At 40.0% G+C, this 27,388-nt stretch overlaps 1 protein-coding gene across 4 annotated transcripts in view; it reads right to left on the bottom strand.

The window, feature by feature from the left end:
• Positions 1–27,388, bottom strand: part of lrrc7 (leucine rich repeat containing 7) — an 87,119-nt gene that overhangs the window by 23,039 nt on the left and 36,692 nt on the right. For 3 of the 4 annotated variants that reach the window (XM_077015004.1, XM_077015003.1, XM_077015001.1), the window contains 7 exons: positions 12,130–12,332; positions 10,528–10,645; positions 10,241–10,319; positions 9,677–9,766; positions 9,064–9,120; positions 4,270–4,333; positions 370–444 (listed from right to left, as the gene is read on the bottom strand). In XM_077015004.1, coding sequence (XP_076871119.1) covers positions 370–444; positions 4,270–4,333; positions 9,064–9,120; positions 9,677–9,766; positions 10,241–10,319; positions 10,528–10,645; positions 12,130–12,318 — 672 coding nt within the window. In that variant the 5' untranslated portion in view covers positions 12,319–12,332. Of the gene's footprint in view, positions 1–369; positions 445–4,269; positions 4,334–9,063; positions 9,121–9,676; positions 9,767–10,240; positions 10,320–10,527; positions 10,646–12,129; positions 12,333–23,377; positions 23,421–27,388 lie in introns of those variants that run through there. The other variant, XM_077015002.1, reaches the window with a different exon arrangement.

The raw sequence follows: 27,388 nt of genomic DNA, 5'->3' as shown, positions 1-27,388 counted from the left end.
ACTGTGGTTGTAGTGGTAGTGGCTGTGGTGGCAGTGACTTGGTTGTAGTGGTAGTGACTGTGGCTGCAGTGGTAGCCATGGCCTGGTGGTTAGGGAACTGGTCTTGTGACCGAAGGGTCCCGGGTTCGATTCCCAGACCTGAGGCCATGACTGAGGTGCCCCTGAGCAAGGCCCTTAACCCTCAATTGCTCACTTGTATAAAAAAATGAGATAAAAATGTAAGTCGCTCTGGATAAGGGCATCTGCCAAATGCCATAAATGTAAATGTAAATGGCAGTGACTGTGGTGGCAGTGACTATGACTGCAGTGGCAGTGACTGTGGCTGTAGTGGCAGTGACTAAGTATGGTGGTGCGGTGCAGTGTGTTTACCCCTGGTATTGTCTGTAATGAATTGTTGTCCAACCACATCTCCTTCAGGTTATGGATCTGCTCTAGCACTTCTGGCTAAAATACCAAAGACATTTGGATGTAATATAAGCATAAGTATACATCTGTTTATCTTTGCTATACACTGTACGCTCTAAACTCTATATAAATACATTAAAAAACAATAATATAGCTTTTTGAATAATTATTAGAACTTCCAAACAGTGTGGTTCGCCATCTGTAGCTATCCTGCAGGCAAAATTCAGTCAGCTGCCTTGCCCCAGGGAAGAGTCTTGATGATAATGGACATTCCCTCTCCCACATGCCATGTCATTAGTGAAGTGGTCTCCTCATGCCATGTGGAGCACTGTGTGATACCTTCCTTCTCTCAGACCAAAAAACCTTCACATCATACAAATCAACATTCATATGTATCTCTGAAGGCTAAAGTCCTTCAGTGTATAATTGGTTTTATATTGTAAAGATCTTTCACAATGTTCCAATGTGGGTTATTTGAAGAGACTTGTTTTTGTTTGCTGATATGAATTTTTTAATTGAACAGATTGGATTAATGAACATACTCCAAAAACAGCAACACAGATGCTCAGCAGAGTACAACAAGCCAGCACAGCAAATCATCTCAACACATTTCTGGAGCTCTGTTCATTCTCCATTATTTTTCAGCACCGAGATGTTTTATTTGATGTGTAATTTTTATTTGTTCACTTCTATTGAGACGGACAATTGTGAAACAAACATAATTAGTCTGTGGTCCCAAACAACTTAAAATAAGTGCCAGAAAGATGCTCTTTATGGGGAATAGAACACACATCTTGAATCCTCATTTCATGTGAAATATTTTCCATATTTAACTCACCATTTTGTTTTTTACTAAATTCAACTATATATTTGTACACTCACTGGCCACTTTATTAGGTACACCTGTCCAACTGCTCATTAACGCAAATGTCTTATCAGCCAATCACATGGCAGCAACTCAAAGCATTTAGGCATGTAGACATGGCCAAGACGATCAGCTGCAGTTCAAACCGAGCATCAGAATGGGAAAGAAAGATGATTTAAGTGACTTTGAATGTGGCATGGTTGTTGTTGCCAGACGGGCTGGTCTCAGCATTTCAGAAACTGCTGATCTACTGGGATTTTCATGCACAACCATCTCTAGGATTTACAGGGAATGGTCCAAAAAAGAGAAAATATCCAGTGAGCAGCAGTTCTGTGGGTGCAAATGCCTTGTTGACATGGACGTAGTTTTGATTTCATAAGTGGGGGGGGACACAACCTGGGGTGGCGAATGAAAATTGTTGAGCGGGGGGGGGGGGGGGGGGGGGGGTGAGCTTGGAGCTGCATGATCCTAGTGCTAGATTTGTCGCTATTTGGATATTGGTTTTTTAACCGTTAAAAAGTGGGGGGGACATGACTTCGTCGCTACTTAAATATTTGGTTTTAACTGTAAAAACTGGGGGGGACCAAAACCGGCTTTTGAAAAAGTGGGGGGGACATGTCCCCCCCGTCCCCCCCCAAAACTACGTCCGTGCTTGTTGAGGTCAGAGGACCAGAGGTCAGAGGAGAACGGCTAGACTGGTTCAAGCTTATAGAACGGCAACAGTAACTCAAATAACCAGTCATTACAACCGAGGGATGCAGAAGAACATCTCTGAACTCACAACACGTGGAACTTGAGGCGGAGTAGCAGAAGACCACACCAGGTGCCACTCCTGTCAGCTAAGAACAGGAAACTGAGGCTACACTTTGGACAGGCTCACCTGCGTTCAGAGATGCTCCTCTGCATGCCTCGATTGTAAAGACTGATTATTTGAGTTACTGTATATAGATTACAGCTTTTAAAAAATCATCACAATAGGCTTAATCAAACATTACTATGCTTCTGAATCGCAAAAGTCAGTATTAATTTAGCACTGATTACTTGTGACTGCTAGCTATTATGTCTATTGTCTATTATGATTTCCTTTAAAAAAGCATTTGTTTATTCCTTTGATTTTCATAATTGAATAACGTTTTTAAAATAAGGGATTGTAAATCAGGTTAAAATGTTTCCAAATCAGGAGGAACCCTCCTCCGTGTGTAATGGATGCCCGTGTTATCTCCTGAAGGGCGATGCTGCTCCCCACCTCTCTCTCCCTCCGAACTTCGGCATCTGTGCCCCCAGAATTCCCACAGCAAGGGCCTCAATTAAGGAACTTTCTGCAGTGCAGCCCTGCAAATGCAGTCAACATCTGCTCTGATCACAGCATGCCTCTGGCGCTGCTGCCCGCGTGGAGTGCTCAGCAGGCCCAGACTCACCAGCGCCCGGCTGCACGTGGGAGGCTTGTTAGAAGGACACGTGAACCCGCCAAGCAGCCCACAAATTTTCCAAGAACAAAAGAATCGAGCAGCTTACATGGGCTGTGAGGCTGCGGCTCTGAGATTTAGTGTGTATACATATACTACTAATGAATGTATGTTTAACTGACCAGATCATCTCAAGGAGCGTATCTCCTATTCTAAAGCTCTAACCCTGTATCCAATGGCAATGTTCTAAATGTATCACCATATCACCGCACCTCAATTCTAGACTGCCCTTTCTGAGCATCTGAGGGCTCCACAGACCCTGAATTTAGAAAATTACTGAATTTAGAATTATTATTTTTATTGTAATTATTATTATTATAATTATTATTGTTTATACACTGCCTTGTTGCTTTCTGTCTGCTTCTGGTTATTAGTTCCTAGGAGTAGTGAAACGGATGAGTTAATAATGACACATTCGCCAGATATGATTAAAAAGACTTGAATCGCTCTTCCTGAAATGGGACACACAGATCGAAAGTCCAGACAGTAGAAGCGTAATGTGGTGATGGGTGCTCTCTTGTTCCTCAAGGACTTCAAACAGTAAAGCATGCTTATTGCAATGCCAAACCATCTGTTCCCTTTGGGGGCACTGAAGCGATCCTGTCATTGTTTCTTCACCCAAGGACAAAGTACCCCTGGATATTGCAAACCTGTATATGATTCTAATAAAAAGTTAATAAATCCAAAAAAAAAAAAAAAACCCATTCTACTAAAGACGTTGGAGACATGTTTGGCTTATTTGCTCAGGATTGAGTTACAATGTGAGCTGACCGAGTACCATACAGTCCACCAGCTTCTCCTATAGAGGCATTAAAATTAGAAATTGTTTTTAAAGGCATCTTAAATATTAGCCTTTACTCCAATAACTCAACACATTTTTCTGGACTACATTTCATTATTTTAAGTTTTGAAACACCAAATCCCATATTATCTAATCCTGAACAGTGTACAATGTATATGTCCTAATCAGTAATCCATATTTTCTGTGCTGTCACTGTCCCTCAACTATTTGAGATCACTGATGAATGCTGGTAATTACAACAGGTGGTGCCAGGTTCAACTCACATATGGGGGAAGTCATTATCTTAAGAAAACCCATACAACTCCTTACTCGCTGCCTTTCCCCTTCATGCATTAGTCATTTGCCAGCCTGTGTGCTGGGTCATTGATCTGAACCCCGACTAAATGACGGAGATGCTGGGTAGGCAGTGTGTGAGGGCACGGAGGCTGAGTCAGGGGGAGCACTGGGTGGTTCCTGTGCCATTGTTTACTTCTAGCTGGAGCGAGCCGATTAAAAGCAGCTCGGTGGCAAAAGCGTCCTGTCGTTTCAAATGTGACGCGTTTGAACCGGTTCATAAATAATACACTGGAGCATGACGCATCCAATACAGCACGGCACCGGGGAATTAATGAGAGACTCCGGATGAGCAGTGCTCTCCCCCGCCCATAGAACCTTTCTGGGTCAAACCCTGCTGGGTGAGATGACAGCTGTCCAAGTCATGGCTGTCTTCAAAGAGAGATCTCTTTTCTTACCAGTTCAGTGAATTCGTTGCTTCCCAAATCTAATCTCTCCAGCTGCGACAGCCTGTGAATTGACCTGCAGCGGGAGAAGAGAGGACAGTACACAGAGATGAGGGCAAAGACTAGTCACCATTTGCAGAGAGTGCAGTCTGATGCCAGTCATATCAGTGCATCTGCAATGGCAGACATACTCACATCCCTGCCTGGTGCTGGAGGAGTGAAAATATAGTCAAATTCTATTGAAGGCTCCACTTTACCTCCTGCTATCTACTTTATAGAGAAATCGTTGGTCAAGTCCTGCCTCCTAACATTAACCCCAACTTCTCACACTTCTATTACAGATGGTATCTAATACTGCTCTAATCATTCAGGTACTCTGTTCATTAAGTACTTACACGTGCATCATTGCAACCACTTTGCATTCTACCTCCACAACCACATAATCAAAGAACGTGTGAATAAACTACAAACAAGATGGCTGTGCAGACAGCATGGAGGGATGAAAAGGTTGCGCGCACAGCTGTCGGTTTAAGTTACCATACACTTTTAAATTGCTTGTATTTATGTGGTAACACTTAGAAAATGTAATCTGATGTTGATAGTCATGATGAAAAAAAGACTAAGTGTAACAGACAACACAGTGTTTTACATTGCCACAGCTTTACTGAATACATAGTTAATAAAGGTCACTGTATGGAAAAAGAATGTGAACCTCCAGGAAAGTGACTGACTGGAGGCATTCCAATCAATTGGAGTATTGGTTTGACCTTACCTGGCTTATAAACACAACCCTGCCTTTCCTTGTTATACTGATGATACACAGCTGTACCTATCAGCCAAACCAGTGAACAAATAAATAACTTACAGGATCAAAGGGTGTTTAAACTACATAAGGAACTGGCTGCTAAGAAATTTCCTTTTACTGAACTCAGATAAAAGTAGAAGGTAAGAACTGGGTCAAATGCCTGCCAGACTGGAACTGTCATACTTTATGTTCAATCTTGATGGCTTTTTGCTTGTTCCTACTGTAGGTATATTAAGAAAACCCGTTGGTGCATCATTTGACGCTGATCTCCCATTTGTTACATTACTTGAATAGTCTGGTTTTATCTAAGAAATATACAGATGCTAAATACTGCAGCAAAAACAGTTCATGCATGTATTACCTCTAAGTTAGACTACTGCAGTGCCTTGCTGTCTGAGGTGTGTAAACAAGGTCAAGATACTCCACAAAACAGCAGCTGGAGTCTTTACTAGAACCAAAAAATACAGTCATACTGTTCTACTGAAACTGCTCTGGGTGCAAATTAGGTTTTGTGTTGACTGCATAATATTATGTACTTTATATTAACCTATAAAGTTCAATATGACCATACATTTAACTTCCTAATTGACCTTATTGTTTATTATGAAGCACTGTGAACGCTGCACTCACATTGTGAATGCTCCTTAGTAATGCCTATAGAATTCTGCTAGAATGCTTATTTCTCTCTGCTGAGCTGCACATCTGTGTCTGTGGTCCTGATGGTATGCTGGTGCAGCAGCCTCTTCGGCACACACAGATGTTATGATGCAGGATGCAGACTGCAGACTGCATGTTACAGAATCCACAAACGAGAGATCAAGGATTCCATGGCGACAGCTAAAGTCATTCTGTACAATGAATAATTGTGTTATTTCATTGTGAGTTTGCCATAGGATGCACAAAAAATAAAGGGGTAATTAGTAGGAATTTCTCCTATAAATCATTACTGCCTATTTCTTAGTTTTCTTATGAACACCTTGATGCTCCACACCAATACAGCAACAATGGTTTCTGGGCTGACAATTCAAAATTTGAGCTTCTAGATGTATGCAGCATTACATTTGGAGACAAAAGATGAAACACTGGATACTACCTAACATCTACCTAACATCAAAGCATCATCCCAACTGTGAAGGAGATGGAGGGAATAATGATGTGGGTTTGCTCTACTGCCGCAGGGCCCAAATTGCTTGCAAACATTGAGAAACCAATTACTTCCAAGCTGTATGAGATAATTTTACAGCAGAATGTCAGGAAATCTGTCTATGATCTAAACCTCAAACTTGTTAGGTTTTGGAGTATGACAGTAATCCAAAACACAGCAGTAAATCAACAATGGAGTGACTCAGAATGGCCAGGTCAGAGTCTAGACAGCCATTCCACTGAAATGTTGCATTACAGATGCAGACCATTCAAGCAAGAAATGCCAAACTTGTATATAAACAATAAAATTATTTGAAAGGACAAGGAACAAGAAGCTGTTGTGCAGCCCTGATCAGTAGCATGTTGTGAGGAAACCGGATGCTGAGCAGAGAGCATCTTTTCAACGTGTATCTACTAGCTTTTATTACTGACTCTACGGTGTCAATGAGATGAACATCAGAAGTCAGACAATGACTGACAAAGAACATAGACAACACGCACACTTAAATACTGTTGATAACAATATGCGGACGTAACAACGATAACAAGACAAGAGACAGGTGATACTAATAACACAGACAAACATACACATGCATGTAAGCACATGTAGACAAGAATGAACGTATGCATGAACACCAACAAGCCCAAGGGAGGAGTCAGGGCTGGACTGGGACAGAACTCCCCACCGAGGGGCCCTTTCTTCAGCAGTCTAACCCTAGACCTGCAACAAATGGTGGGACTAGAGGACAGAACTGCGGCAACAAGGACACTGCCAGGAGCAGCCTCCCCCAGGGAGAGTCCACCAATGGACCAGCCTACTACAGCCTCCCCCAGGGAGAGTCCACCAATGGACCAGCCTACTACAGCCTCCCCCAGGGAGAGTCCACCAATGGACCAGCCTACTACAGCCTCCCCCAGGGAGAGTCCACCAATGGACCAGCCTACTACAGCCTCCCCCAGGGAGAGTCCACCAATGGACCAGCCTACTACAGCCTCCCCCAGGGAGAGTCCACCAATGGACCAGCCTACTACAGCCTCCCCCAGGGAGAGTCCACCAATGGACCAGCCTACTACAGCCTTCCCTAGGGAGAGTCCACCAAAGAGCTTGTACCAATCCTGGTACCCTCTCACGCACTGAGAGTAACTTGTCTACCGGATGGTGAACCCCACCCCTGCCAGAACTTGAGTGCCCCAGGGATATCTGGGTTACTGAGGAGTAGAACCCTTCGCTGGCTGGCTGGTCTCCCCTCTGACCATAGGAACAGAGAAGTCCCGCTGGAAACCAGACAGCCGGTCCTCCTCGCCAAATCATACCGCCTTGCCCAAAGCGTTAACTCTCATGTTGCAGGGGTTAGCAGGAGGGAGGAGATGGCACCTCTTACCCTTTCTGCCATGCTGACCCCTGGGCATCCCGGTTGGTCCATCGTTCTGTAACGGTGCGAGGAAACAGGATTCCGAGCAGAGGGAGCGACTTTCCAACATGTAACTTTTATTAATGACACCACGAGACATACAGGACTGAAGTCAGACAAAAGAACGTAGACTACACGCACACTTAAATCCACGAATTTAACATAGAACAATAATGAGACAAGAAACAGGTGATACAAATAACACAGACGAAAACACTTTCATGTAGAGACACATGAACGTATTCATGAACATCAATGAGCCCATGGGAGGAGTTGGGGCAGTCCATGACAACAGGAAGCAGCACTGGTTACTGAATGTAAGGGTTCTCATACCTTATCCATCAGTGACCTTGATTACACAATCTGGCACTGTAAAATGTTGAATTTTATGTTTTATTTATCATTACATCAACATACCATTTCAAGCAGAAATTTGAATTTAATTTGTGTGTTTAAAACTTTTTATAGCAAAGAGTTGTACTATAAAAAGAGTTGTTATCCAGGCCATTTGAAACAGGTAGCATGTATAATCCACTGTGTGCAATGTGTTTTCCCGCTGTAATGAACCATAATATGGAACACATTATAGCATCTGGTGCTTTTGACTAATTCTGCACACCTGTACTCTCATTTTCATCGATAAAAGGCAGAATGAACCCTATGAACCTTTGTGTCATAACTCCGGGGGAAAAAAAGCATTTGGTCGAAATTAGATGCTTGTGAGGTGAGGGCAGATATAGACAGTCTGCACTGCATGGGGCTTTAAAGGGCAAACATTCCTTTCTTTCATTTTGGCCTCAATTGTTCCTTGTACTGACAGATAAAGCACACTGATGTCTCCCCCTCCATTAAAAAGCAAGTAGGGGGAGCGTGGTGTGGGATAATCAGAAAGGTCAGGTTTATGTGTGCTCCTCATTGCTGGATGATTGGTCCTGTGCTATACATCCTCGTGTAATAAATCAGTACACGCTCATCTCACTGTTGCTTTAGAAGCTGATCATCTGTAACACAAGTGCAATGGCTGAGCAGGACTGTGAAGACTGGATGGCTGACTAAAGTGAGTGAAATGTCATGGACCAGTTATGTAAATGTAAAACTGTTTGAACCACATTACAGTTAACAGTACCTCTGTCTCATGCCTCTACGTCCTGCCTCTACCTGCCTGATGCCTCTAAAAAACTTAATTCGACAATGTACCATTACTCATATTTGTTACCGCTTCAAACCATTACCCAGATCTGTCACTGCTTCAAAGGCAATATTATAATTCCATTCAATCAGACCCTCCTATGACCATAGGCACAAAGGAATGGGACCAAATCTTTAATACTCTCATACAGTTTATGTAACTATTGTAATGTTAGCAGAGCAAAAAGGCGTATTTGCATACTAACTCATAAAACACTCATCACACCCATCTCAGGAGCCCACACTCAGGTCACTCACTTTGGCATGGTTTTCAGATGGTTCTCTCGAAGTTCCAAGATGCGTAATTTGGACAATCTGAAAGGCAGTGTGTCATAATCAATTCACCACAGCCATAATCCAGAGAGACTTTCTTTCATAGCCATAATCCAGACAGCTTTCAGGTATGATAAAACCTAAAGCTAAGATCCTAACAGTTTTTGAACAGCTTTTGAATTTACTAAAATAACAGGTTTTACTCCCCTTCTCTCTAGAGTGAACTAGCATTTCATTACCAAAGATGAGATGCCCTGTCTCTGTGCATCAGAGCAAGAAGCTCTAGAAGTCAGCATTTGTCTCTGTTATTGTGCTCAATACATAAAGAACAGACAGCTCACATCTAAAAAACTCAGTGTGCTCACACTCAGTGTAAAAGTGAAAGGAAGCTTGTTAAACAGCACTGTTGTAAAAATAGGATGCAACTTGACAAAAAAGTTTAAGTTCACTGAACTTCAAACAGTAAGTGAACTAAACTCATAATTCGAGGTTCAATGAACACAACATTTTAAGGCAGTCAGGTTACAAAAAAAAATTTTTTAAGTAAAGACAGCAATATTTTTTTAACAGTGCAGAAATCTTTGGATTCAGCCCTTACCTCCCAAAGTTGGCGGGCAGGTACTCGAGGAAGGCATCGTTTAAGAAGAGCTGGGTTAGGTTGAGAAGCTGGGTGAACCCTTCTGGGAGTCTGAATGAAAGAATAGGAGGTCATTGCTTCCTAAAGTCCAGGGCTAGATCACTCAATAAGCATTAAGTACCTTAGAGTCACAGAGAGGTTGGGGGACCGTGCTCTAACCCTATTACCCTCCCCCCACCTGCTGCCCTGTGCTAGTCGCAGAGCCAAGATGGCTCCTCGAAAGATTACAGTCTGACGGTACAGGAACGGAGAGAGAGAGAGTGCCATGCATCATGAATGCATTCTGCTTTTAATCTCCTGCTGAAAATTAAGTTAGTGTAAGTCAAGGTTTAAGTGCATTTCTGTTGTGATAAGCATTTTGAAGTCAGATGATTTTAGCTGTAAAAAAAAAAGGCAAGCAAAAAGGCAAATATTTTAAACCCTTCTGCAATGGCTTGTGTTGTGCATTCATGAAATAGCAGGATCAGACAAGGTGTACAAAATCAGAAATCTGTCCTGTATATTAGCTGTGGTTCATGTACTTACTTGGTTATAGGATTTACACTGGCCTCTACAACTGATAAACATTTACAGCACTTGATATTGTCAGGAAACTCTTGAATGCCTGAAGGAATGAGGAAAGAATTTATAAATCAGCTTGCATCCTACAGTACAAATAATCAAAATACCATTTATACGGCACTGGCATAAGATGTGTTAACGATTCTAAACTAGAAATACATTTTTGCCCTAAGACAATGCATTTAAGTTTACTACTGAGCAACTTGCATTATCAACAGAAGAACCTGTAGACCACAAAGTGCAAAACGTACCATTTTTACTTATATCTAACTCCTTCAGATTTACAAGGCTAGCGATAGTGGTTGGCAAGTTGGAGAGGTCATTATCAGGAATGCTCAGCTTCCGGAGGGCCTGACAGTTGAAAAGTTGCTGAAACAGACATTCAGATATATAGACATAGATGAGAGAGAAAGAGAGAGAGAGAGAGAGAGAGAGAGAAGAGAGAAAAAGAAGTGTACTGATCAATACAGCATAGAGGTGTATGTTAGGTGTGCTGATCATTTAAAATATATCCACCTTAAACCATGAATGTATTGAAATTGTAGGATAACAGTACATAAGTATCGAATAACATCTAATGATCTAAACATCATCAGTATGGGTATTACAACTTTATCACTTGGACACAAGCAGATGCACAGAACAGCTATCCTGGCATACCACAGTAAAAAAAGAAAAAAATCATATCACTGTTATGACTCTCCCATCACAAATAAACATTATCTTAAACTGGTATTTAGAAGACCTCAAAATTTAAAGAGAAAGGACCAACACAACTATCCATTATTAGGCTCAAATAATGGTCTAAGAGCCGAGGAAAATTGGCGAAGGTTAGGTTTAATGGGCAGAAGAAGAAAAAAGTATCTAAAAAACTCAATTCAATAGCCTCTAAAGATCATACACCAGGAGCCCTTGCGCCCACCGTGAATGACTCTTATGTAACTCACAATGATCCATACGGACATAAAACCCCCAGAAACCCTTTTTCTTTTCAAAGTCTTGTTTTCCAAGTTTTCCAACCTTGGAGTATTTTCCAAGGTTTCGTTTACATTTATTTTTTAAATTAAATTTTTAGCATTTAGCAGACATGATAAATGCACTATGAATTTAGTGAATTTATTAGGTAAAAAAAATAACTCTGTACTTAAGATAAACAGATAAACATGTACAATTTAAATGTAACAGCGAATTATAATGTTTCAGTACTTTGCTTAAAATGTATCCATTGGGAGCTGTCCAGGGTGCTGATGTACGATACATCCAATGCTAACAACCTTAGTGCACAGTGTAACTTATATTTTACTTGTTCATGGCTATGAGCTAAAGATATGCACCTAAAGGAAATGTCCGCAATTCTCCCATACAGCCCCAAAAAGCCTTTTTATTAGTGGGCTCACTGCAATGCTAGAAGTTACAATTTAGTAAATGACTAATGTCAGCCACTAGAGATGAATAGGTCACTGTTGCAATTTTCTGAGCATAAATAACGTCATCATGTAATAGGCTGAATGAGGATAAATACACCCAGGGCAGGGACTGTTCTGAGGTTGCATGGGATGGATGGACCAAGCTACACTGACACAGCTGTTGCTGCAAAAACATGGAGATTGCATTTATGATATGACAACATTACCATAATTGCTGTGGCAAAAAAACAGAACAAGACTCTCTAGCCCAGAATCATGCATGTCTGCTCTGTAGCACGCATGGGTGATAGAGGTTCTATAAAGGTTCCACTATCATGTACCCCCCAAATGCCTATTGTTCTCCAAAATGTACAGAATGTTTGAGTTTGAACTGAAGAGCAGTTCCCCGAATGCATGAAGAATCTTAAACGAAGAAATGCCTTGTACCTTAGGCAGTTCCTCAATCTGGTTGGCATCCAGGTAGAGCTCCTCTAGGGTGCGTTCAAAGCTGAAGATCTCCTTGGGGACCTGCTGCAGGCTACAGTGCGAGTAATCCAGCACCGAGATGACCTCCTCTTCCCCACGGAAGCATCGGCAAGGCACCAGGCGGCCAATCAGCTTCCTCTTGGTCGTCATCTCCAGACACTGCACTGTAGGCCAGAGTCATGGGACAGCTTAGCAACATACACACACCGCCATCAGTCTAGCCTCTCATATACTCCCCCCCCATCTCACACACACATACACACACACACACACACACACAAGAACTCGGCCACCAGGCTAGCCTCCTGCTTATACACACTGCTGACATTTTAACCCATGTATACATAAAAACACACAACCACAGCAACCAGTCTAGCTTCATACATGCATATACTGCTATTGCTATGTACACACACACACACACACACACACACACACACATACTCAAATGCATGGCCATCAGACTAAGCTCATACATACACTTATTGTTACTACTACTAATATATATACTGTATATATATATATATATATATATATATATATATATATATATATATATATATATATATATATATATATATATATATATATATATACACACACACACACACACACACACACACACACACGGCTACCAATCTTTCATTAACATTCATTAACATTAACATGTCATTAACATTCTCGCAAACGCAGTTACATAATTATAATTAACGTCCAGCCCCTCCCTCCTCCCTGGTCCTGCCCAATTTCTCCCTCTGTCTGTCACGCCCCTGTCTTTAGTGCCCGCACCTGAGTCTCGTTACCTCCCCTGTTTCAGTGTATATAATCCCCGTGGTGTTTCACTCCCGTGTCGGTCATTGTTTGTCTGAGTCCTGCCTTGCTTTGTCCTGCTCTGCCTCGTTCGCCCCATCTTTCCTTACTGCATTTTGTTCTTGTTCTATGTCTGTTTAGATTTTGTTCAGTATCTCCCTGCATCTGTTTGTATGCAAGTTCTCCTTGTTTCAGTGTTCGCCTGTTGTTACTAGTTCCCTCATGTCTGTCCTTGTTCTAAGTTACGTTTCTAGTCTTCGTGGTTGCTACAGGTTGTTCTCTGTTTAGCACAGGTTTGTGTATGTATGTTAGATTCCCCTGTCGTCTATAGTCATTAGTTGTTTATTCTTGGTTGCCCATTTCGTTAGTCGTTCATGGTTTTATGTTTGTCCAGCTAGCACCTTTAGTCGTTGCTCCTTTCATGTTATTTATCTTCACGTGATGTTCGTAAGGTCCTTTGGATTAGTATGTTCGTATGTGTATTCTCGTTTCTTGGTTGTCTTGTTTGCCCCGTTATCTGTATCTCCCCTTTAGTATTTGACTTAGTCCCGTTCTGCCTTTTTATGTGGTATTGTCGTGTTTGTTTACTGGTATTAAAATAAATATTCTAATCTCTGCGATTGCGCCACCCCTGCTGTCCCGAAACGTTACATAATGTTGTCTTTCTTCATGATGACCTGAGAAAAAAAAGAAAAAAAAAAGAAAAAACAAAGGAAAAGAAACATAATGGGGAAACATGGCAATACCGCAGCTTTCAGAACACATAACACTGAGTCTGAATGTTTCAAATGGATAACCAGTATGTGAATGAGACTACACACACAGACTGTACTGGAATATGTTCTATGCATGTTCCCTTGTATTATTTTGTGAACACTTCTTAATAACGGAATTGTAGGGGCACAAAAGCTTTCTGAATGTCCCACATCGCACTCCATAAGACATGAGGGTCAGCAAAAGCCAGTCAAGCTGAACAAATGGTAGCTTTCATAACCATCTGTGACAAAGTTAAACACAATTAACAGACTAGACTTGCAGTGTCAAGTTCCCACCACAAAACGGCAACTCAAACTGCCAGGGCTCTGTAGTCACTTAAAAAAAAATTAAATAAACGACTAAAAAACAGAAATCTTGATTACTCCAATTTTTACAATGATAATCAATTATGCTTCAGGAGACAGCATTGTAATTCCAATCAAGTGAATAAAAAAGCCATGTTATATAAATATTCACCTTCCCTACAGTTCAACAAAAGGCAATACATCATTTTATCTTAAGAGTCTATAATAAAGAGAAGGAATTCATAAACCTTGGAAATTTATCTGAAAGGTTGTTCTCTGATGGCTCATAAGACAATTCTAATGTCCATTGACTCAGATTGTAAATTTCTCTGCCAGTCGAGACACTCAATCGCTGTGTCTTCAGGGACATGTTGGTTCACAGAAATCCCACCTCAGATGAGAGGAGCTACAGCTCCCAACCACACCAACGTAATCAATCATGGATGGTCATCTGGGCAGTGGGCATACGTGATGACCAAGAAGGTCCTAGAAGCCAAACAAAGGGCTATGATAAATTGATACAGCGCCGACTACTATTTAATTCAATCTACAGCACGGATGAATGTTAATAATAATAATAATAATAATAATAATCTTTATTTGTATAGCACCTTTCATACATACATGTAACTCAAAGTGCTTTACAGTATAAATAAAAGAAACATTAAAAGGAGATAAGACAAAGACAAAAAGACAAAAAGAAAATGTTAAAAGAAATTAAAGATAAAAATATTAAGATAACATAAAAAGTAAAAAGTGAAGTAAGATAATAAAAAGTAAAGTAAATAAGATAAAACTATTAAGACAGAGTTTCTTAACTAAAAGCGGATCTAAACAGGAATGTTTTGAGACTGCTCTTAAAACTATGCAAGGATGAAATGCCTCTGAGCTCTTCAGGAAGAGAATTCCAGAGCTTTGGGCCATAGTGGCTAAAAGCACATATATGTTCATATATGAATATATTATTTACGTGAATATGTATATACATATATGAATATGCTGTACTGACAAGCATGAGCGAGAATCAAGGGGAGCACTGTGCTGATTTCCAGGGAAGGAGGGTAGCTGCAACAGACCGCACTGCAGAAGGAGTCGGGGAATAGCTGCATGACTGCAAAGTGAGTTCTTGCTGATACAGACTGCTTTTGCCTTTTGCAAATGCAAATGTGAGACTACAATAATCAAAGCTTCTCCTTCTACTTCAACTCAAACAAAGCCCTTTGAACAAAAGAAAGCACAATTAGCACCGTGGCCGGATAACAGAAGAGCAACACACAACTCATCTGAGATTTCAGATGAAAGTGACAAGCACTGCCAAACTATATCTGGACATATTAAACTATACAAGACGTCACTAAAAGTCAAAAGAACAAATGGAATGTGAAGTTCATTACTTTTTAACATTTTAAACTGATCTGGTACGTCACACTAAGACATAATTAGCAAAAAAAAACTGCTATTTGATGTGAATATGCTATGGGATACTTTAGCAACAGTTATTTCAACTTTGATCTGTGTTATACCTTCCTACACAATGTCTGATTTAGAGAACCATCAGAAAAGTCCATAAAGTGTTTTTCTGCAAGGTAAGAATGACTCATATGGAAATGTCTCTGCTGGTCAGGATGTGCAACGCCACACTGCCTTCTGGAAGATATCGCCTTACTTTACAGGGTCACTGAATAAACCCCCTGCATACGTCTGTAGCCTTCATCTTCTTCAGAGTCTGTACGCAGACATCCTTACACTCAGAAATGTGTCAGCAACCAAACTAAATAGACACAACATGTCAGGCAGGAAAGACATAAAAATGCAAAACCACTTTTAAATAAATCAGGTTTCATTCTGCACACCAAGCATCATTTTATTACATATTTAAAGACACATGCAAGATCACCCATGATCAGACAAAGTCATCCTATCATGAAAGCAAACAAAAAGAACTAAGATAAGATGAGAAAAATGGATTTATCTGTTCCTCTTCAGTGTTCTGTTGCTAGATGTACTGATATAACTCCAGGGAGTGACACTGAAGAACACTGCAGGGGTCCCAGAGCCAGGACAAGAGTGTTCATTCAAACACAGGTACCATATATCATACAACTCAGGAATCATTAACCCATTACAAAAAAAGAGCAAATACATATAGCATATGTATACTACTACTAATAACAATACCTGGTATAAACCACTTTAAAAACGTTTGAAAAAAAAATTGATTGATACATATATAACTAGAAATCAAATCTTGACCCTGCAAGAATCAAGCTCAAAGTATAAGGTTTTATTATGTTTTACAGTGTAGTCTCTTACTCTCTATTAGATAGTGAGTCTTGTTAATTCGTAGTATTGAAGCTGGCAACTCTTATTTTAGCCTTTCCTTGAATCAATAATGTATCCTCCTATTTCAAAATAACTCTTCAACAATTAAACTGAACAACAGAGGATTCTAATATAATTAACTAATTGTTCAAAATTGATCTTAAAATAGCACTGAAACATCTCGCTGATCAACTACAGCATTGCAACAAGACACGACAACAATTCCCTATTCAAACAGAAACAAACTAACCAAAACGATGATTCGAAAAGTGTGTGAGGCTAAAGGGCACAAGGTTACTGGAGGCCCAAGAGCACCAGCTAGCATCCTGCCTTCCGCCTCGGAGAAGGTTCTGGAACTTCAGGACAACACACTTCCTATAAGATGCCTCAGGAATTAAACAGCAGTTCAGTGTTTTTATCTGTATGCTGCAGATCAGGTTTATTTTACTTTCCATCAATCTTGTTTTCTGCCTTAACACAACAAAAACATGCAACGTTCTTACCTAAATATCCCCAGATGAAAGATGATGATGGAGCATTCCTTTCTAACCCCTTATCCCTACGCAATCCTGTTAACCTATAATGATAAATATCAAGCAACATCACATCACCAATTATCTCAGAATACTGTGTATCTCAGAAGTGTAGCTGATTAGATGCACGTCTCTACACGTCTCGTGTGTTAATAGAGCCTTGGGATTGCTTCTTAAAGTGTCACATTTTTAGCTTACACTGCCCGAGACTGATTCTTGATTTTCTTGTTTCCTGACTGATTGATTAGGCCTTCTCTTTCATTTCTATAATAGGCTAGAGAGTGGTTGCATGACACTTTCTGTTGTTAACTCACTGCCCTAGATACCAATATTCGTCTAATTGTTATGTATATTATTCATCAAGAGAAAACGTTTTGTTGATTGCTATGTTAGACCAATAAATCGCAGTAATTATTTAACTGTTTCATCTGTTTTCCCAATCCAATTAGGTACACGCATGTCACAACTTAGTCGATGATTTCATTTTATTAATTTATCCTCCATTGTAGATTGGAGTGTTTGGTGAGAACTGCATATATTTATAACCAAGCATCTGAGTAGCCGTAGACATCCTGACAACAGAAGCAGTCAGTCTACTTCACTAAACCAGCTAGGCCCTATCAAACACTTTGCAGTGTGACTGTGGCATGCTGGGTAGGTATTCATCCCCTTCAATTACAGCCATATGTGGTCGTTAGTACAATGCACACCTATGCAATGCAATGTTCTGTTTTATAAGAGTGATATTCTGCCCACATTATCTTATGCTATATTTGTGGCCTAGGGTCTGTCCTGGAGATCTGGCCTTAAACGCTGGAGGTTTTGGCCTCCCTCTGAACTGCTCATTAAAACCTATAGCCTGCATAATTGAGTTCGAGATAATTCAACACAACCGAGACAGGACTCTTCTACAAAAGCGGTGAAAATTCGGGTCTTTCAACCACGCACACAACACACATGCGGCACTTATTTTTCTATTCACGAAACTGGCAGCGTCACACGAACACACCGCGCAACGATCGCTACACGCTGCATCTCCGCCTGACGTGTCCAGTCCCGTAAGAGGAGACTGCAGTAGAATGAACGGCGGAGCGCGAGCTCAGTGCAGCGACCAGCCAGCTCTGCTCAGGGTGCTATGGAAACTCTATGACGCAAGAGCTGCTTCTGCAAAGGCGAGAGGACACATTCACAACTTCCCAGCTCCACTCCAGAGAAATGGCACCATTTTTTATATTTATTTATTTGCTTTTGAAAAGATCTGCATAGGGACATCTCTGTTAATTCATGACACTTAAGAGGGAGGATGATTCAAATGTGTGAAAGAAAGACTGTGTTATTGGGATCTATAAGAAACTGAACAGTTGTGCGATTAAACATTAGAAACATTAGAAACGTTAGTTTTTGTAATAAAGCTTCCATCCTCCGGGCCCCAGTAGGAAAGTTCATTGTGTCATTTTTTAACAAAGACGTTTTATTTGCTTACTGGCATGTTTAAATGTGCTCTCAAAGGAAATAAGCAGCATCAGATTGTACATGCTCATTAAAAATGCATGTGTGTGTTCGCCTGCTGAATTCCACAGGGCCACAAGCGGCCAACCTGACATGTATTACTCGTAATAGCTGAAATGGTTACCTAGGTAACCGCTTCTTGAGAAAGAAACATTTTTTTATGACAGAATTTTTTTCTTTAATTCCTGTTATGTTCATTCAAATTGCATTATGTTTTTATTTTACAGCTTCATTAATATTTTCTGCATTGTTATATATAACTAACAATTAAATCTAAATAAAACTGCAAAAATGTTTTCTATTGAAATGGATTCTTAATGGCCTTTTCCAAAAACAAATACCAAGAGACTGATGTTGACATTTCTAAATATAAAAACGCATGTAAACATGGCTGAACAAAAATCTGTGTTCTTATACAAAAATTTGTGTTATGTTTATATTTAGTAAAATCACCAAGAAAAGTATTCAAAACAAAAAATGGAACAGACACAGAAGTTTGATTAATGTCACTTAAAATATTAAGCCAACAAAGCTCACAATAGCTATGATGATCACAGGTACTACGGAAATGCAGTTACATAATGCTCAATTTAGCTTAAAATATTTTGGAAAAGGAACATACTTTGAAGAAATATCAGGCAAGCAACTCATCACACAAACACACACATATTTGAATACACATATTTGAACACACATATTTGTCTGCCTGGTCATTCAAGTTCTTTTGATTGGCCACTTATACTATGACCACCAGGGAAGTAAGAATGATACTACAAACATTTACTTTTTTATCACTTTTCTGTAGACATACAACTAAGAAAGAAAGAATTGTAGATGCTGGAGAGCTGAGTGGCTGCGCACACAGCTCTGCGCTGATAAAATCTGGTCAGATCTGATACGTTTCTCAGCCTGCTGTTCTTGTATAGGTGAGTTTTTGTGAGTATCAGCTGTTGTAAGTTAAGTCGGTCAGTGGGCGTGCTATCACAGGTCAACAGGGGTCCAAGGAGACCCTTTCTGACAGACCAGAGGGTTCTCTTATTTGAACATGTGCCAGGAGAGGATTACTGAAAAGATGTGTGCCAAGATAGGGCAGCTGACTTCACAAGTTCTTTACACATGCATGTCAAATGTGTTTTTATACATCGGAGTGTGGGCAATGTATTATATTTTCAGCTCAATTGGTTTAAAATGTAAATAAATAAATAGATTTGTTAAAAAATTACTTGTTACACTCCATTATTTTAAATGAGAATGCATGCATAACCAAGATTTTAACAATCTTTCAGCAAAGTTACCGGTAATTATCTATCAGAACATATCACAAATTTTCACAAGTGATCACTATCAATCTCATTAGAGAGAAAAAGAGGAAGAAAGATGCAAAACTGTGCTTCTACTGCTGATGAAGGGCCTCTGTGTAAAACATCCTGGCTCTCTGTGTATTTCACCAACTTCACTTTATTTTGTGGTACTGTTGGAATGTTTCAGTGTCATTTGAACTGGAGTACTGAACTAGAGTACTGATTGGAGTACTGCTGAAGAGGTGGTACTGTTGGAATGTTTTGATGTTATTTTAACTGGAGTACTGAACTGGAGTACTGCTGAAGAGGTAGTACTGTTGGAATGTTTCAATGTTATTTTAACTGGAGTACTGAACTGGAGTACTGCTGAAGCGGTGGCACACATGTTAGTTGAGGGCACAAACAGAGGACATGCAGTAACCGCCTTCAATGTTCAGTTACGACCAAAACACTAAAGTAATCGCATGACAACAAACAAAATATATTTAAACGTTATTCTTCTTTGTCTTCACAATATAAAATTGAAGGAACAGCCCAATTGTCATGTTATTACATTAGTGGTATATCTGGAAATCTAAGTGATCTCGCAGTTTGACTGAAATTATGCCCTGTGGAAGTCTGTGAAAGGTCTTTTTTTTGCACCAATAAAACATTTTAATTGACGCTAAACCCTAAAAAAATTTGACATTTAGCACCAAATTACTACTACGACATCTGGACTGTAGGAGTGGGCCACTGGGAAGGAGGAAAGGGCACGGGAAGGACTCCCACAATGCTGTGCGCCTCTCCAGTTAGTTTGTCTTTTTCATATACACAAAAGAAAATCTCAGTCCTTTACCAAATTTCCCTCCCTCTCAACAAATCATTATCAAAAGCACAGACACAGACACACACACACACACACACACACACACACACACACACACACACACACATTTGAATATACACATGCACATGTTTCTTAAGAGAAATTTTAAAAAGCCTTAAAATATATATCTCACATTTTAATTTTTTATTAAAATGTGTTTATGTTTTAATAAAAACATGTTTATGTTTTTTATTATATGTGCTATTTTTTCCAAGACTAAACAAAATTATATCTCGTTTTAGCTGTGCTTACACTACACCATGAGAAATTGACCTACAATATATAATTTCTTATTTCTATAGAAAAAATTCTATAGTAATATATAATTCTATATTCCTATAAAGTTATGTATCTCTACATGGCTCCAGAAACAAGAAACTGACTCTGCTTTGTTCTTCAGATTCATATATAAATATGCAACATTGGAAATCATTTTGTTTAACCTCCCATGTGTAAAGCTTATCTTCATCAAGTTCAACTTGATCAATCTGAAGTGTGTGTTTATAGAGGTTTTAAGAGCATGTAATCTGAAGTGTGTGTTTACAGAGGTTTTAAGGGCATGTAATCTGAAGTGTGTGTTTACAGAGGTTTTAAGAGCATGTAAGTAACAGAAGCTTCATTCGTGTACTGTAATGTCAGATGGTATATCACGACACCAAGCAATTCTCTTGAATTCTGCGGTTGCCATAAACTTACTGGCCAGTTGGTTGTGTAAGAGTGATTTGTAGCTTTTGGAGACCTAGTCATTTGTTGGCTGTTTTGCTATAGTTGTTAAGATGGTAGGTGATAAGAGTGGACTAGTGTTTATAAACCTCCATAGCTGCAAGTACTTAAAATGTGATCGTAGTATAATAAATCTCTTAATTACTGCAAATGACATTAGCACATTATCATTGTAAATATCAGCCCTCTTCACAGACTTCTGTTTAAATGTAATGTTAAATATGTCTATTAAACACTTTATGTGTTTGGTTTGGTTCAGTTAGTCCTGTCTTTTGTTCATTTAATTACCTGTTAGAAACGCTCTGCCCTCATCGTGGTGTGTTTCTCTGTTGATAACTCACCCTGTGTTCCTGTTTAGTTTAGCCACTTTTCGGTTTGTTTGCTTTATAAAGACTTCACACTGCAATAAAAGGGCTGTTTCCATAGCTGGACATGACATTCTCTGCTTCTTTTTCTGTGTTGCTCCTTTATCTTAGAAATACCTACTACACTATATACTTCTACAAAACACACTGCATATGTTCACATTGAAAGCTCAACCTTCACCCTTTCAGCACTGGTTACTTGGAAACAAAAAGCCAAGAGAAGTCAAATTCAGTAGTGGTGTCATCACAGCAGAGCAGCCTGGATCTTTGAGGACTAGTCCAGTCCTGAATTACAGCTATTGAGGATCCACGGACACAGATTGCAATGCATGCGAATGTTCACCTAGGGTTCAAAACGGTCATGTTAAATGATGGGAAATGATGGATTTGAAAATACGATCACCCTGGCCACCTGAAAAATGTAAATGCCTAATTGACCACAGAGGAACCCTTTTCCTACTCTCAACATCACACTCGAGCTCTGTGTGATAGCATGTCGGTGTGTGTGGGAGGACACTGCAAAGAACATCTTGTTCAGCTGTGAGCTGCTCATTCACTACAGAGTATGACGAAGAAAATGAAATGACCAAAGTGGGCTGGTTTTACATGAGGCATAGTCAGTTTTACGTGGGGCATAGTCAGTTTTACAAGGAGCATACTCAGTTTTGCAAGGGTCATAGTAATTTTACAGTATGGTTCATAGTCAGTTTTACACCATGGGGCATAGTCAGTTTTACAGTACGGTGCATAGTCAGTTTTACAGCATGGGGCATAGTCAGTTTTACAGTACGGTGCATAGTCAGTTTTACAGCACGGTGCATATTCAGTTTTACAGTATGGGGCAAAGTCAGTTTTACAGCACGGGGCATAGTCAGTTTTACAGTATGGGGCATAGTCAGTTTTACAGTACGGTGCATAGTCAGTTTTACAGTATGGGGCATAGTCAGTTTTACAGTACGGTGCATAGTCAGTTTTACAGCATGGGGCATAGTCAGTTTTACAGTACGGTGCATAGTCAGTTTTACAGCATGGTGCATAGTCAGTTTTACAGTATGGGGCATAGTCAGTTTTCAGCATGAGGCAAAGTCAGTTTTACAGCACGGGGCATAGTCAGTTTTACAGTACGTTGCATAGTCAGTTTTACAGCATGTGGCATAGTCAGTTTTACAGTACGGTGCATAGTCAGTTTTACAGTATGGGGCATAGTCAGTTTTCAGCATGAGGCAAAGTCAGTTTTACAGCACGGTGCATAGTCAGTTTTACAGCACGGGGCATAGTCAGTTTTACAGCACGGTGCATAGTCAGTTTTACAGCACGGGGCATAGTCAGTTTTACAGTATGGGGCATAGTCAGTTTTAGGGGGCACAATGTCAGTGAGCCCTAAAGTGAAATCATAGTAGCACTCCAGCAAACTAATGATATTAAGGACATGTTACTAAAACCACCCTGTAATTTTAGAACATTTTGTCTTTCCAGGGGGCTTCCAGTGTCAGTGGTGCCTCTGGATGTTAATGTGAAAGTGTGAGATGCTGCTCACACCTTTTTTTTTGGCAAGCAGCAAGCTGATTCAAAGTACGAAATGTGTAAACTCAACATATACAGGCTTGTTATGTTCTTCCACATCATGCCAAATTCCTTCACTATCCATTCAGATCTTTGGTTTGAATCTGATCCAACAGCAAAGTGGTGCAGAAAGAAAGAGTACAGAGAAACCTACCCGAGAGATGACAAACAGAGACCCATAGAAACATTCAGCGTCCTGTCAAGAGGAAGAGTGCACGGGCTTCACTGTAGAATTACCTAACTGTCCTTACAAAATGGGTCATTGTTTTGACTTGTCTGCCATGCTAACCATGTGACCTGCTTCCTCCTGATTTCCCTGTGTTCCATTCCTCATTCTCCTGAAAGGCCATGACTGCTCAAATCCAGCTTGACTTTTACCTCCCAGCATGTGGGATACATGCCAAAAGCTTGTCATCAAAAGAGGTGGACATACACCAAATCAAATCTAGCCTGCTAACAACAGAAACGTGTTAGCGTGAGCTAGGCAGCTGAAGCTTCTAGATTAACCAGGTTGAGTTTTATGCTCCGGCTCTGGATTTCAAAGCTTAAAATATCTATTGAATTATCCTGAGATACTTTATGTTTGCTTTCTTCAGTATCCTGTAAAGTATTATTGACACTAAACACTTCCAGAAAACCGCAGCATTACCTATTACTTTCCACAGCAATGGCACTATGAGGATCAGCAATGTGTGTGACCTTATTCTGAGACCAATTTCTCTTAGTTACATAAACTGGCTGAGTTCTTACAATGTGAGTAGCTATGTCAGGGAATCAGAAAAAAAGCATATATATATTATTAAATAACTAAACATTTTACCAATGTGTCAATCTTCAATTGCAAGTAGGAAACGACAAACCTAATACAGTGTGGGCTTAAGTCATAGCAATTATACTTATAAAAACCATAAAACAAACTTATACGAAAGTCTCCTACAGCATTTAAGAGACCAGTGAAATAATGTTTCACTTATTCAGTGCACAGATATTGGTCAGTGAAATGCACAATCCCAATTGCAGTAATCATTTTAGGAGTAATAATTACTGTAAACCTGATTTACACTCAGCAAATGTTCACTCAATCTAACAACCTCATACCTGCATCATAAGAGGTGATGTTAAATACTCCCAGATTGAAAAAAATAGCTAAACCACCAGATTACTACACAACCCCATCACTGAACACAGTCTGTTCAACATTCTTATTACGAAATCAGAGATAAACAGAGAGAATAATTGCATGTGTTTGGAGTCAGACAGTGGTAAAAGCTGGTGTCAACTGCCAAGAGACTCTGCAGAAAACTCTCTGTGTTCAAAGTTTAGGCACAGGGCCATAGAGATGGATATTGCGGGTCACCTTGACGGAACAGAGGCCTAGCTACCTGTGTGGTGCTCATGGCCCGGGGACACATGTACTAATGGAGACAGATTCAGGACACAAAGCAGAAGAGAGAGTCCTTTTTTTAGATAAGATGCAAGGGAAATAGAACAGGTAACAGTTAGAATCCTACAACTTTGAGCATTACCTCTCCGCCATGTCTGGTATTCAACACAGACACAGTCAGCAATGTCATCAACTGGATTAACACAAGAACATTTTTGTTTTCTTGTTTTTGGTTTGTTTGTTTCATTGACTTATTTACTTGAAGGTTTGTTGTTATTTTATTTGCTCTTGTTGCATTTGATTATTTAAAAGCAATGGAAAACAAAAGCGACTACAAACAAGCCCAGCAGGAGAATGGCACAGTGAACCTGGGAAACTCGTTAGACATTCTGAGATTTGTCACCTTGTACAGCGTCACCTTGTCACCTGTCGTTGGCACTGTATGTGTTAGAAGTCAGTGCTTGCACAGGGGGGCATCTGTTCACTTTAGCTTGTTACTGTGAACTCTCGGGTTACAGAACTAGGGTCATCAGGAGCAATGTTAGGAATCAGCACATGCACCGAGTCACATTGTGGCAGGCCATGTGTGCTCTGTGAAGACCAAAACACAGTTCTCTCCACACGGACACCGACCTGGTTCCTGTGTCTTACCAAACATCTATATCTGGCTCAGGAATAGAACTACACAGTAGCTAACTAACCAGAGATGAATGAAGAAACTGCACATAATCTCATTCAGGTGGTATTAATCACGTTCATGCTGGACAGCAGTGGTCCTGAAATGGTCCAGGCAGAGGCTGAAAAAACACACAGCATCCACAGTTAAGGCTTACATGCCATCAGCCCAGCACCCTAAACCTGCTCCTACCTACAACACTCTCACCCAATATTATACACCACCATGTCTGAGGATGTCAGCAACACTGGAGCTTATGTTTAAGGCAATAGACTTGCACTGGAATTAATTTCTTCATTTATGTGCTATTCATGAAATTCCAAAACAAAACAGACTCCGAAATACCCCTGTAAAAAGTAATTAAATAGTGAGTGGTTTACAGCAGTGCTTTTCCTATGCATATTTAATGGGCTGCATGAACCAGCAGCTGGGTGTTCAAATATTGCAAGAGACTATAGAGCAGGAATGAATCACTAAAGAGATAATGGGAGGGTGAAAACATGACAATGGATCTGCTGGAACACGTCTAAAATGCAACGTCTCGCACCATTTGTAGGAACAAGAGTTCAGTTTTTGTGTGACCAGTGACTTACAAAATGTCTTGCACAAAGAAGATGGGTTTTCAGCTCATTTAACATTCTCATCTTTTGTATTAGGCCAGCAACATATCTGCATAATCTGCCTAAGGTTGAGTTCTAGCAACAGACGCTGAGGATGATTAAGATGGAACTTAATAACGTCATCATATGATGTTTACAGTACTCTGGTACTCTGGAACTGGTAGTTTACTGAAAACTGGTAGTATTCAGTAAATGGTTACCAATGTAGTAAACCATATCTACATAAACTATGGCAGTGTCAATCAGGCTAAATAAACAGTGCTTATTTAACTTAAAAGTTATTGTCATGACAACGATAATATATAAAGCTGCAGATGAAGTCCTATCTCCTCCGTTATGTTTCTTAGCTCCAAAAAGCATGAAACACTGAGCACATTGGCCCTGTGCACCCTGAAGCTCGATTAAAACAGCTGACACTGGTTAGCAATTAAATTTGCTCTGATTCGGACTTCACTGGTAACGCAGTGATCCGAAACACTCAAGCCCTAGGAAGGGATTACAGAGGCCCAGCCTCGGCTCTGAAAGAACCATTTGAAGGGGCTTATGCAAGTAAAAGTAATCCTTTTTGACCCAGTGCACTAAACTGACTGGCATAGAATGGCATGTGGTCCACACAGTTTCATGTGTTAAGCATAAGAAAATAAAGATTTTATAATCTTTGTTGTGCTAAGGTTTATATGTGGGTCACCTATAGATACCATACAAAAATACTATAGCAGGGTTGTCTGAGCAATACCTCCTAAGAGCAGATACACACAATTTCTTTAAGCAGTGTCATAACGCATGGAATAACTCCAAGGATACAGCTGCCATTGCAAGGGAAACAAGTAAATGAAATAACTCATCTTCATAACTCATCCATATAACTAAACTCATCTTTATTACCAACTTGTGTTCATAACTCCACCTTCATATCTCAACTCATCTAACTCATCTTCATAACTCAACTCATTATAACTCAACTCTTCTTTATAACTCAACTCATCTTCACAACAGCTCAGCTCTTCTTCATAACTCAACTCATCATAACTCAGCTCTTCTTTATAACTCAACTCATCTTCATAACTCAGCTCATCTTCATAATTAAACTCTTATTTTACTTAGACACTCTATACTCCACACAGCATCAAATAGCCTAAAATCAAATGTCTGGATCAGAATCAGATAGACCGGCTGCATTCACAGCTCAGTCAGTCTCCCCCGAGACAGCTGAGCCCAGCAAGGGCTTCACACGGGTGGCTGTCCACTCTACACCACCACACCAACACACAATCTATTCCAGCTAAACAGCAAATACACATCCATCAATTCACATCACAATTTTAGAGGCATTCATTTTGAGTCTCGTAAAGGAAATTTCTTACACACATTTTAATGAGTGTGTGCCACATTAACAGACTGGTAAGACCTTTTGTACTGTATCATCTCCATACCTGTAGTACAGTGCTTGTAACTGTGGGGATGATTTATTTATATGTAACTTAG

The sequence above is a fragment of the Brachyhypopomus gauderio genome, chromosome 8 (assembly GCF_052324685.1).
Source record: "Brachyhypopomus gauderio isolate BG-103 chromosome 8, BGAUD_0.2, whole genome shotgun sequence".
Taxonomy (NCBI): Eukaryota; Metazoa; Chordata; class Actinopteri; order Gymnotiformes; family Hypopomidae; genus Brachyhypopomus; species Brachyhypopomus gauderio.
This window is presented reverse-complemented; position numbering and strand designations above follow the sequence as displayed.